We start from the raw sequence: 12,911 nt of genomic DNA, 5'->3' as shown, positions 1-12,911 counted from the left end.
CACTGAGGCGGCTTCGGCAGGTTGCGACACGGCGGTTTGCTCAGGGACGGGCTCGCCGCCGATAAAGGCTCTCGCCGCGATAGCGCCGAGGCACCGTCACGATGCTGCCGGGTGTCCCCGGGTGCTCTTCACCGGGGCCAAGGTGCAGCTCTTCCCGGGAGGCGTCCCTGCCTTGGGTGGAGGAAGAGGAGCACAGCCCGGCAGCCGTCTCTTCTAGGTCTTCAGTCCCCTTCTCCCAATTTTTACCCCTTGGTCTCTTCTTTCTATGCTCTAATTCTTTGTTTCCCCTCCCAGGGGTTACGCAGAGCACGATTTAGGCAGCGAGTTGAGTGACGGACGTGTGTGTGTGCAGCGCGATCTCCACAATTCTCATTAACATAAGCAGGGTGTTAACTGCAATATTAATTTTTTCAGATAATGAAGCAAGGCTTTCACTGTGGGCGCCGTAGCCTTCAGTTTTCTGCTGTTTCTCTGCTCGGTCCCTCGCCCTTTAGCCGGAGCAGGGCCGCCCTGCCGCCGTGAGGCTCCCTCTGCGAGCTGCCCTCGCCCGCTCTGCGGCAGCCGGTACCGGCGTTCCTGCCCCGTTGGGCTTTGGGCCAGACGAGCCACTGGCCCGGCTCTCGTGCGGGCCCTGGTGGCCCCGTGGCATTACTTTGCTGAGGTCAAACCCGGCAAGCCCAGCATTGCTCCGTGCCTCAGGAGGGGCCGTTTTGGGTCCTGAATCCCAGAAAACTCCGTGGCACCTCGGTGTTACCCAGTAGGGATTCCTCATCGCGGCGCCGGGCAGCACCGGGGGTGGCTCCTTCCGTCCCCGCGCGCCCAAGCGTTCGGGTTCTGGCCTGATGTTTCCAGCTTCCATCTTTATTCGTTACATCTCTGAGAAAAGGTTGGGTTATGCTAATTATCTCCAGGAATTCATTAACGTAAGTTCCTCCCACAGTCCGTCACCGTCATCTTTAGCGCTAAGGATGCGCAGACCCAGAAACCCGCGTCCTCCGGGGTGTGAGGGGGAGGAGGAGGAGGATGGACGCTCCTCAGTGCCTGACGCTGCCGCGGCCCGTCCGGCTCTGGTCCCGTTCCAGAAGTGTGACTGGGAAACGCCTCCCGGCCTCGGCGCTCGTTCCGAGCGGCACGGGGGGAGGGCAGCGCGGTCCGGGCCTGTCGTGGCGCTTTGAGCCACCAGCACCAAGGAGCGCCCGAGCGAGCCCCCTTGGCAGCCCCCCGCTCCCCGGCCCCCCCCGCGCCTGGCCGGCTCGTGGCCCGGTTACCGCCGGCGGCACCACGTGCGTGCCCGGCACGTTGCACAAGTAGGGCATCCCAAAAAAGCCACCCGGGGCCGTGGCGGCGCGTGTCACGCTCGGAGCTGGCACCGAAACCGGCGAGAGGGGAAGCGTCTGTGCAATACCCGGCACCAACCCCCAGCGTGCGTCCCCCCACCCCCCCCCCGCGCCGGCCTGGAAACGCTCCTGCCGTGCCCAGCACCGGCTGCTCCGGCACCGGCTGCCCCAGTTCCTCCCGGAGCGTTCTCGCCCGGCCCGGCAGCTCCGGCGCCGGGGTCGCGGCCAGATGGGGAGACATGAGGCTGCCTGCGAAATCGGGGGGGGGGGGGGCTTTGCTGTTTGTCGGTGGTGTCACACGCGCGTCAGCACGCGCCATATGTCGCCGCGGCCTCGGCGCGATCCTTCGGGCTGACGGCTCCCGAATCCCTCGTGCCCCAAGCGCTGGAGACGGGGGAAAGGACACGGACGCTCCCGCCACGCCGGGGGGACGCCGGGGTGCGGGTCGGCACGGGCGGCGACGGCATCTCTAGGCCGCGGCGCGTCGGTTGGCCCTCGCAAGGATCCCCTTCCCCCCGGAGCGGGGCGCGGTGGGGCTGCGGTGCAGTGGGGCAGCGTACGGACCGCGGGACACCCCAGGGAAGGAGCCGGAGCGGTTCTGGCCGTGGCGGCGGTGTGGCACGCTGACATCCCGCACCAGCACGGCCGCCGTGACCGGCGCCCCACCGTTTGGTGATCGTCGGGGGTCCGGAGGGGCCTTGTGCCGGGGCAGGGGATCTGCGGGACTGGGCAGGGGCCTGCTCAGCGCCAGGGCAGGATGGGGGGGGGGGTCAGTGGGGTCAGGGCATCGGGGTACGGGGACTGTGGCACTGCCAGGCACCGGAGCAGGCGGGGGCTGGTGGAGCAGGACCCCCAATCTACAAAAAGACCCCCCACCCGGTTGTGGGACAAATGTGGCTCCCAGTGCGGGGGGTGGCGGGGAGGGTGAGGGCTGAGCCAGGATGGGGCATAGCCCTGCACCCCAAGGCACCCCTTCCCCAGCCCCCCGGGATGCACCCCCAGCCCTCCGGGGCTGCCATCACCCCAGCACTGGGCTGCCCTGCAGCGCTGGCACTCTGGGGACCCCCCGGGACCCCCCACACCCCTGGCACCCCATGTCCCAGAGCACCCCCAGCACCCCAGGACCCCCCACACCCTCTCCCCTGCTCCCCAGTGCCCCCTGCTCCCCCGGCCCCCCAGGAAAGCTTTCCTGCCCCCGGGCACCGGCCCCGGTGGCGGCGGTAGGTGGGACGCGGCAATGGAGAACGACCCCCTCACGACCACCAGGCCGAGGACAGCCGCGCTATTCCCGGGAATTGTCCCGGTCGCTTCAGCCCTCCCCGGTGCTGGCGTGTTCAGGCACGGTGACACCGGTGCAGCAGGAGATGGACGTGCCGGTGGGCACTCGTTCCCTCCCGGGACACACCGGTGGGCGCTCGTTCCCTCCCGGGACACACCAGTGGGTGCTCATTCCCTCCTGGGACACACCAGTGGGTGCTCATTCCCTCCTGGGACACACCAGTGGGTGCTCGTTCCCTCCCGGGACACGCCGGTGGGCGCTCGTTCCCTCCTGGGATGCACCGGTGGGCGCTCGTTCCCTCCCGGGACAGACCGGTGGGCGCTCGTTCCCTCCCGGGATGCACCGGTGGGCGCTCGTTCCCTCCCGGGATGCACCGGTGGGCGCTCGTTCCCTCCCGGGAGGGGGGCGGACGCACCGGCCGAGGGGGCAGAGGAGCGGGTCCCGACCCTCGCTGTGCCCGGAGAACGTCCCGCCGGCACCTCCCGGTTCGGGGCGCGCCCCTCGCAGACCCCCGGCGCCTGAAGTCGCCCCCCGCTCCCTCCCCGCAGGGACCCGGGGCTGACGGCGGGGCCGCAGCCCGGAGCGACACCGGCGGCGCGGGGCGCAGCGCGGTTGGGTGCCCCGGGGACCCTGTGAGGGGGGTCAGGCTGGAGACCCCCAGGGCCCGGCTCCGGCCCCTCTGCCCCGGGAGCTGCCGGCCAGCCCGGGGCTCCCCGAGCGCAACCGGGGTTGATGCTCCCTGTGGTTCCCGGTGCTCCCCACGACCGGTGCCCGGTGCCGATGCTCTCCGTGAATCCCGGTGCTCCCCACCGCTGCTGCCCGGTGCCAAAGCTCCCGGTGATTCCTGGTGCCCAGATGCACTCCCACACACCACACCCCCCCCCCCCCCCAACGCGGGGCTGATGCTCCCGGTGCTCCCCACGACCGGTCTCCGGAGCTGATGCTCCCGGTGATTCCCGGTGCCCAGCGCCGGTGCCCCCCCCCCCCCCTTCACTCCTGGTGCACCCCATCCCCGGTGCCGATGCCCCCCGGCCCCCCCCCCCCGCCGCTGCCCCCCCCCCGGCCGCTAACGACGCCCCCGGTGCCCGGTCCCGGCCGATCGCTGCGGTCCCGCCCCCGCCCGCCCCTTCCGCGCCCGCCCCGGACGTGGATCCGCTGGCGCCATCGCGGCGCTCCGGTCCCGGCCCCCCCCCCCGGGCAGCGATGCAGCGGGTAAGGCGGAGCGGGGGCGGCGGAGGGGGGAGCCCCCGGTGCCGAGCGACCCCCCGGTGCCGCCTGGACGCGGCCCCAGACCCCCGGTCGTGCTGAGCCGAGAGGGCCCCACGGCCCGGGGATTGCCCCCCCCCCCCCACGACCCCTGGGTCAAGATCAGGCAGCCCGGGGGGGGGGGGGGGGGTGGTCTGCTCCTCGCCCCGGGAGAGGCCGGGGGGCACCGCACCCCGATGGGAGAAAGGGGTGATGGTGGTTGCAGCCCCCCCCCCCCCCCCCCGGCCGGGGTCTAGCGAGGGGCTGAGGCTGGTGGCTGCCCCGCTGCCGGGCCCCCCCCCCAGCGCCCCCCGCTCTGGGTTTCAGGGTGCGGTGACCTTCGAGGACGTGGCCATCTACTTCTCCCCCGAGGAGTGGGTCCTGCTGGCGGCCTGGCAGCGGGAGCTCTACCGGGAGGTGATGGTGGACAACCATGACCTGGTCACCAGCCTGGGTAAGGGGGCGGCCGGGGGGGGCCCGGGCACAGAGCCGGCAGCGATGCCGGGCTGGGGGCTCGACCGGGGGTCCGCAGGCCGGGCCGGGGGTCCGCAGCCCGAGCCCCTCCGGCCGGCCTCGCGCGGGCACGGCCCGACCCGACCCGCCGTCTCTCCACGCTGCAGCGCGCCCGCTGCCCTCCCCGCGCCCGCCGAGTCCGGCCCCGGCCCGCGAGGAATAACGGCTCCAGGTACCCCCGGCCCCGCCGCCCAACCCCACCCCCCCCCTCCGCTGCGCCCCGCTTCGCCGCCGTGACCGGCGTTGGCACCCACCGGCAGCTCCCCGGCCCCGCTGCTCCCGCCGCCGGCGTCCCCCGGGCCCGTCCGCGCGGCCCCCCGCGACAGCGACGGCGACGCTCCTGGGGCGGCGCGGGGGACGCTGAGGCCTCTCTCTCCCGCACAGGCCACAGGTCCCAGCTCGCCCCCAAAATGGAGCCCGCGGAGGAGTCGGGCGGGGGTTACGGCAGAGCTCCCGACGCCTCCGGCACCCGTGAGTGACCGTGGGGACACCCCGCGTGGCCGGGGGGCACCGGGCTGGGAAGGGGCTGCTGGTTTTGTTAAGTTAGAGACAGGAGACCCCCGAGGGTGGCAGGAGGCGGCTGGCCCCAGCCGGACCCCCACCCCGGATGAGCTCCTGCCGGCCGCCCCCGCTGGGTGGGTTGGGGTGTCCCACCTCGGCCGCCCCCCGGCCTGCTTGTCCCGTGGGTGTTGCAGGGGCGAGGGGGGGCTGCGGCGGGCGAGGGGCCGGTGCCGCAGGCGCGGGGACGGTGGTGGGTCTGTGCTGGCGGCGCCCCCGCGCCGGGACGTCCCGCGCCGTGACCGTGCCCCTCTTCCCGACAGCCGCCTGGGGCGGGACGGCCGGCGAGGACCCGCCTGAGGACGACGGCCGGGGACGCTGGGCGCTGGGCGCGCCGCCAGCCGGGGCGGCCGAGGAGCTGGCGTACCCCACGCTCTGCTCCGGCTGGTGCGACGCCGAGCCGGGGGCCTGGGCCGGGGACGCCCCCCGGGAGCTGCTGGGGTGGGATCGGGGCAAACGGCCGCTGGAGGTGGCGGCGGCGGGGGCCGGGGAGCTGCTGATCTGCGGCACCTGCGGGCAGAGCTTCGAGGACAAGGCCCGGCTGAGCGCGCACCAGGGCGAGCACCTCTGCCCGGCGCCCTCCCACCAGTGCGGCGCCTGCGGCAAGGCGTTCCGCCACCACCGCAACCTCCTGACGCACAAGAAGCACCGCGGCCGGCGCCGGCACGCCTGCACCGAGTGCGGCAGGGCCTTCTGCTTGAAAGGCGACCTGCTGCGGCACCGGGCGAGCCACGGCAGCGAGGGCGGCTACGCCTGCCCGCTCTGCGGGGACACCTTCCGCCACAAGCGCCACCTGCAAGCGCACCGCAAGGAGCACGCCGGCGCCGGGCGCCGCAAGTGCCCGCGGTGCGAGAAGGACTTCGAGGACGAGGCCAGCCTGAGCCGGCACCGGGCCGCCCGCTGCGAGGGGCGGGAGGAGGAGGAGGAGGAGCGGCCCTTCCTCTGCGGGCGCTGCGGCCGCAGCTTCAGCTGGAGGGAGAGCCTGCTCATCCACCAGCGCAGCCACGCGCCCGAGCGCTCCCACAAGTGCCCCGACTGCGGCCGCGGGTTCAGCCGCAGCGGGAACCTGCTGGTGCACCAGCGCGTGCACACGGGCGAGCGGCCCTTCGCCTGCCCCCAGTGCGACAAGGCCTTCTGCAACAAGGCCAACCTCATCACCCACAAGAGGCTCCACCGCCGCTACCGGACCTTCGCCTGCTCCCTCTGCCGCCTGGGCTTCAGCTCCAAGAGCAAGCTGCTGCTGCACCAGCGGGCGCACGGCGAGGGGGACGCGGGGACCCTCGGGGCAGGGGACGGCCCGGCGGGCTGCCGGCAGTAGCTGCGGCCGCGCCGGAGGGGGCTTATCCCCGTGCGGAGGCGCCCGGAGGGCGGCGGTGGGGCAGGAGGGGGCTTTGTCCTGCCCCCCCCTGCCTGGGACGTGACTTTGCTGGCGCCCGGGGCCCGCCTGAGCCCTGTGGCCGCCGGTTTCTCCTCGGAGGAGCGGGCAAAGCTGGCGGAGTGGCACGGGGAGCTGGACCGGGACGGGACGAACTGGTGGCCTCGCTGGGTGCGAGGGGTTTCCCACCATCCCCAGAGGACCCGGGGGCCGTGGATGCAGAGGGGGATGGGGGGTGGGGGGGTGTTGGGGGGCCATCTGCTGCGTCAGTCGCCGCGCCGGTGAGGCGAGGGTCTCTGCTCGCGCCGGGAGGGCGGCTGTGCCGGGAGCAGGCGCGGGGGCTCGTCGGTCGCTGGCAGGAGCCGGAGCGCGGAGCTCTCCGCGGCTGAGCCGCGCTGCCCCACGAGCCGCCTGGCCCCTCTCGCTGGCCGAGCCCCGTGGTTTGGGGGGTGACCCCTTCCCAGGAGCGGGGGGTACCTTGTGCTTCCCCCGTGGCCGCAGGTTTCCGTGGCTGTGACTTGCTGCTCCCCAGCTCTCTGTGCCGCTCGCCCCGCTGCTCCTCACCGGGCACAAGCGGGTGGCCATCGCCACCGGGAAGGTGGCCACCGCGGGACACTCTGCTCCGTGACCAGCCGGTTCGGCACGGGCCGGTCAGCGGTGGGGCCGGTGGCGGCGGAGGCGCGGGACACCGGACTTGGGTGGTTTAACGTGGCGTCGGGTGAAGAACGAAATCGGAGCCACGGCTCCGAACGTGGCTCCCCCGGGCGGGGGCCGTGGCGTGACCCCGGGCCCGTCGTCGCCTGCGCGTCCCCGTGGTCAATAAATCCCTCGGCAGGAGACGGCTCTTGGTTTGGCCGCGCGGCTGCCGGCGGGACGCGGCGTGGTGGGGGCGCGGAGGGGTCTGGGGGCGTCCCTGGGCGGAAAACTGAGGTAGAGCAAAGGGGCAAGAGCAGCTCCGGGGCTGGGGGTGCTGGCAGCTGGGGGGCGGGGGGGGGGGGTTTGCTCTCCCCCTCCTCCTCCTTGCCCAGCCCTACCCGGTCCTTGCCCCAGCATCGCCCAGGGAGCCCCGAATGTGCCCGAGGGCCGGCCGGGCTGGGGGCACTTGGACCAGATGAGCCTTGCAGGTCCTGTCCAGCTGAAATTCTCCCTTTTTTTCTCTTTTTCTCTTCTCTTCTTCTCTTTTTCTCTTCTTCTCTTTTTCTCTTCTTCTCTTTTTCTCTTCTTCTTTTTTTCTCTTCTTCTCTTTTTCTCTTCTCTTGCTCTCTCTTGCTTTTCCTCTTTCTTTTTCTCTCTCTTTTTTTCCTTTTTTTTCCTTTTTTTCCCTTCCCCTCGCCCCCCCCCTGCCCCCAATATTAATTCTGGCCTCCAAGGCGAGTGGCGTCGCAGAGGGGCCGCAGCAACCAGCGCTGTGTACCAGGGCGACCCCCTGCTGGGCTGGGGCGAGCACTGGCCCTGTGAGCCCCCGCACTCGCCCACTGACCCCCAGAGCCGTGCGGTGGCCGCGCTGTCCCGCCCCTGCCCCACGCTCGAGGGCCGCCTCGCGGGGCCTTGCTCCCCTCCTCTTCCTCGCTGCCCGCCGCAGTCGGGGGCCGACGGCTGCTCCCGGTGCCAGGGACTCCAGTGGGACTGCGGGGGGGCCGAGGGGTGCCTGCATCAGCCCCAGTGCTGGGGGGGTCACGCTGTGGAGACCCCGCTCAGGTGGTGGCTCAGCAGAGGCTGGTGATGGACAGACAGACGGACAGACGGACAGCCTTCCCCGGCCTTGGCGTCTGCTGCCCCGCAAGAGGCTGGTCTCTGGTGAGAGCTGGGGAGGGGACACCCGTGGGACCCCCACCCGTGGGGCACCCACTCCCAGAGCTGCCTCTCCTGGAGCAGGTGCCGGGGGAATCCCCCTGCCCCGGGCACGGAGCCACCGGGGCTGAGCCCGGTCCCGCTCCCGGCACCCGCCGTCCCGGCCGGACTCTCCTCCCGCAGCCGGCGGTGCCAGGGCCGGGAGGATGCGCCGGTGGGGCCGGAGCCGGCACGATGGCGGGGAGCCGAGACCCAACCGGCGTCTTGCAGGTGTCACCGGCCGCGGCGGGGTGGGGCTGGTGGCCGCGGGCGTCCTCTCGACGCCGAGTCCCCGGCGAGGTGACGCTCTCGCCCGGCACGGTGCTGCACGGCTTGGCACGGCTGGGACGGGGCACGGGGTGCCGTCCTGGCGGGGGGCACGCAGCCCCTGGCCCGGTGGTGCGCAGGGCCCCCCTCGGTGGGTGCTGCTCCCCATCACCGCGGGAAGAGCCGTCGGGGGTGCTGTGGTCTGAGCCCGGCCGGCGGCCGAACGCCACGCAGCCGGGGAGCCGGGGGGAGAGAGGTGGGGGGTAGAGGTAAGGAGACCCCTCGGTTGAGGTAAAAACAATTTAATAATCAAAATAAAGTAAAATTAAAATAATAATGATGATAATAATGATTCCCCAACATGGGAATTCAGCTGGGCACGGCACCGGGCGTCTTGCCCAGCCCGTGGTTTACCCAGGAAAGGTTGGACCAGACGAGCCTTGAGGCCCTTTCCAAGCCGGGATGATTTTAGGGTAATAACTGCAATAATGGAACACGCAAACGCGAGATGCGCCGTCGCTCACCACCCACCGACCGAGGCCCGGCCCCGGCTCGTGATCCCGGGGGAGAAAGTCCCCAAACCGCAGCCCCAGAAGAGCCCCGGTGCGGCGAGCGTGGGGCGGGGGGACAGGGGCCTTCGTGGGGCGGGGGGGGGGGACCCACTGCCCGGCTGCGCTCCCTCCCAGCCCGGGGACACCTACGCGCTGCCGGGCCGGGCCGTGGAAAAGTCCTTGATTCCTTCGGAGCGGCTGAAAACATCGGCGCGTTATCAGCGCTCTGCCCACGCCGGAGCCAAAACACGGCGCTGGGTGAGGACGATGGGCTCCATCCCAACCGAAACCAGGGCGGGGGGACGCCGGAGCCGGAGCTGCAGCTGCACGTCGAGGGGCTGCGGCCGAGCCCGGCCGAGCCGTCGGCTTCCCCGCAGGGAGCTTTGCCGCTCGCGCCGGCGGCCGAGAGGTTTTGGGTCGCGCCAAACCTCAGGCGAAGGCGCTGCCAATCGCCCCGCGAACGGCAGGGCCGCGGCAGAGGCGCGGGAGCGGCGGTGCTCCCGGCAGTGCCGGGCGGGCGGGGGCTGCTCGCCGCAAAGCTGCCTCGCGTGGTGCCCGTCTCGGGGGTTGCTCCCCCTCCGCCAGCCCCTGCTCTGCTCCCGGCACCCGGCCGCGGGTGCCCGGCCCCACCCTGGCACCATCTTCGTCCACGCGGTGCGGCGGCAGGAGCCCGTCCCCGACCCGGAGCAGCAGCGGCGCCGAGCAGCGTGGCGGGAGCCGTTGCCCCCCGGGAGGAAGCCGGGAGAGAGGAGGAGGAGGAGGCCGGGCTGCCACCCAGAGAGCCAGACCCCGGGGCTGGCAGCGATGGAGGCGGAGGGGATGGTGGGCCAGGCCAGGCGGCTGTCACGGTGCGGCACGGGGATGCGCCGGGGCTGGCGAGGAGCTGGCACACCCCGTGCCGTGCCAGCTGCGGCCCCGGCCCCACTTTTACGGCAGCCAAAGCCGAGGAAACCCGGCTCGCTGGCCCCCCGGCTCGCTCGGTGCGCGGATTTTGGTGCTCGGCGAAGGCTTGGCTGCGTTCGGCGCGGCAGCACCGACGCGGCGGGTGTCCTCTGCCGCAGGCCCCGCTCCTCCTGCTCCGTCTCCGCAGCCGCGGTGCCGTTTCCCCCCTGCGACCCCTGCCCAGACCCCCCACCTGCTCCAGAGGCCACCCCAGCTCCAGCGCCAGCCGAGGGGTACAGCGGGCGGTGGGACAGCGGGGGGGGGTATGGGGGTCGGGGTGTGGATGAGGGGCCCTTTACCCGCTCCGGGCTGGTCCCCACTTCTCCATGAGCCGCATCTCGCAGCTCCTGCCCACCGGCTCACCCACCCCGGCCGAAACCCCCCTGCCCCTGTCGAGGCTGTCCCCAGCCCCACTGCCCAGTGGGTGACGAGCCAGTGGCACGTCCCCCTTGGATCTCTCCCTCTGCCCTCGCTGGCACCCACACCTGGCACCCCGGCACCCCGCACCCTGCGCCCCATCCCACCAGCTCCCACACGGAGCAGCGCAGCTTCCCCGGAGCACCCACACCCCCGTGTCCCCTCGTGCCCAGGGGACACCAGAGTGTCCCAGGATGGGGGACACTGGAGCATCCTGGGGCACCAGAACATCCCGGTCCAGGGGACATTGGGGCGTCCCAGGATGGGGGACACCAGAGCATCCGGGGGGCACCAGAGCACCCCAGTCCAGGGGACAGCAGGGCATCCTGTCCCAGGGGACACCAGAGCTTCCCAGGATGGGGGTCACTGGAGCATCCTGGCCTGGGGGACACCAGAGCATCCTGGGGGCACCGGAGCATCCCAGTCCAGGGGACATCGGGGCATCCCGGGATGGGGGACACTGGGACATTGGAGCATCCTGGCCTGGGGAGCATCCCGGGGGACACCGGAGCATCCCGGTCCAGGGGACATCGGGGCATCCCGGGATGGGGGACACTGGGACATTGGAGCATCCTGGCCTGGGGAGCATCCCGGGGGACACCGGAGCATCCCGGTCCAGGGGACATCGGGGCATCCCGGGATGGGGGACATTGGGACATTGGAGCATCCTGGCCTGGGGAGCATCCCGGGGGACACCGGAGCATCCCGGTCTAGGGGACATCGGGACATCCCGGTCCAGGGGACACCGGCGGCCAGGCCGGGAGGGGGGGGGGGGGGGCGGGGGGCCGGGGGGCCGGGGGCCGGGGGGGCGGGGCAGGACTACAGCTCCCGGCAGGCAGCGGGGCGGGAGCCCTTTGTCTGCCTCGCCCCGCGCTCCGCCCGCCCCGGTGCGCTCCTGCGGTCGGCGGCCATCGGCGGGGGCGCGCGCCGCCGCCCCTCGGAGCGCTCCGGTGAGGGGAGGGGGGGGGGGCGGGCACCGGGAGGGGTGGGAGGCACTGGGGCAGGCGGGGGGGGGGGGGCACCATGCGGGGGGTGCCCTGGCCCCGTCCCCCGGCGGGTGCGGGATGGGCACCCGGTGCCTGCGCGGTGCCTGGCTGCCCCCCCCCCGGGGCTGAGCGTCCCCGCACCCCTCCCACAGCCCCCCCCCCCCCCCCCTAAACAGAGCCCCGCTGCAGCGCTCCCAGCAGCTGGGGTGGTTCTGGGGGCGTCGGGGTGCTGGGCGGGCCGGGGAGGGGGGCGGGGGGTGCCAGCCCTCCAGGGGCTGCATCCCGAGGGCGGGGGGTGTCGCCCAGAGCCCCCCCGGCAGGGCCCGGGGCTGTCGAGGGGCGTGCGGAGCACCCGGGGCTCGGGCACCCGCCCCCCCCCCCCCGGTGGTTCCCCCCGGTGGTTCCCTTGGGGGGTGCAGTGGGGGCGCGCGCGGGACCCCCCGAGCCGGGGCCGTTCGCCCCGTGGGTGCGGCGAGACCCGGAGCGCGAACCCCACAAGCCGGAGCGACCCTCGCCGGGGCCGGGGCTGGTGTTGGTGGCGGGGGGTCGTTGCCGGGACGGCCCCGGGGGGCGGTGGGGGCCGGTCCGGGCATCAGCCAACGCTTTTAGCGGCGGCTTTGGGGTGCCGGTGCCCGGGGGGAGCTGGCGCTGCCCCCCCTCGGCACCCCGAGGGTCCCGGGCCTGGCGGGGCGGGAGCTGGGCGGGAAGGGGCTGGGCGGGAAGGGGCTGGGCGGTGGGTGCGGGAGTGGGGGGGGCTGGTTTGCCCCAGGGCGCGGGGGGAGCGGCGCGGTGGGACCGGGAGTTACGGGTCTGCGGTTTCGAGGTTCCAGCTGGCTCCTCCCGAAGCTCCTCCGAAATTCCCTGTCCGGGGGGCACCCGGGGTGGGGCTGGGGCTGCTCCGGCACGGGGCCGGAGGAGAGACCCTCCCCGAGAGCCCACCTCTCCTGGTCAGGAGCGACCAAACCCCCACAACCCCCAAGCCCCCCGTTCCTGCCGGCCCCGGCCACCCCCTGCGCCCGTCCGTGTGCCCTCCCGGCCCTGGGCGCTGGCGGGGGTCCCGGGGCAGGACCCCGTCCTGCGGAGCCCTTCGAGCAGGCAGGACAGCCTGGGCAGCAGGAGGAGGAGGAGGAGGAGGGGGGCAGCCGGCCTCCACCTCCACACCCTGGCGTGACCGTGCTTGTACCGGGTGGCCCGAGTCCCCGAACCGCGCGTGGGGAAGCAGCCGCTGTCGGGGGGGTCCGTGCGGTGGTGTTGGGGGGAGCATGAGACGGACGAAGGCTCCAGGGGGGCCCGACCCTCTGCAGCCATCGGGGCCTCATCCTGTGCACGGCACCGTGCTCAGCCCCTGTGGCACCTCTGCCCCCCCTGCCCTCCCGGCGAAGCCTGGGCGTTGCTGGCTCTCCCTGCCGGTGCCGGTGGTGCCGGTGGTGCCGGTGGGCTCTGCCGTGCCTCTGCCTCCGCGGCTGGAAGGGGCATCTGGCAGTTTGGGCGATGAGACCCATCCTGTGCCGCCCTGCGCCCTGTACCCCCGGCAATGTCCCCCTCGGCCCCGCTGCTGGCGGCGGCTGCCCAGGGATGGGGGTCTGGGGAAAGGGTGGAGCGGGGGGCATC

At 73.0% G+C, this 12,911-nt stretch overlaps 1 protein-coding gene across 1 annotated transcript; it reads left to right on the top strand.

Annotated features, from left to right (window-relative positions):
• The first annotated feature begins 2,094 nt into the window (after positions 1-2,094).
• LOC147412622 (uncharacterized) lies at positions 2,095-6,250 on the top strand. The gene is made up of 5 exons (XM_086481172.1): positions 2,095-2,261; positions 2,491-2,713; positions 3,165-3,248; positions 4,189-4,315; positions 5,196-6,250. The coding sequence occupies exons 1-5, from the start codon at positions 2,095-2,097 to the stop codon at positions 6,248-6,250; spliced, it is 1,656 nt and encodes a 551-aa protein (XP_086337298.1).
• The last annotated feature ends 6,661 nt before the right edge of the window (positions 6,251-12,911 follow it).

The sequence above is a fragment of the Leptosomus discolor genome, unplaced genomic scaffold (assembly GCF_034619465.1).
Source record: "Leptosomus discolor isolate bLepDis1 unplaced genomic scaffold, bLepDis1.hap2 HAP2_SCAFFOLD_170, whole genome shotgun sequence".
In the NCBI taxonomy this organism is placed as follows: Eukaryota; Metazoa; Chordata; class Aves; order Leptosomiformes; family Leptosomidae; genus Leptosomus; species Leptosomus discolor.
This window is presented reverse-complemented; position numbering and strand designations above follow the sequence as displayed.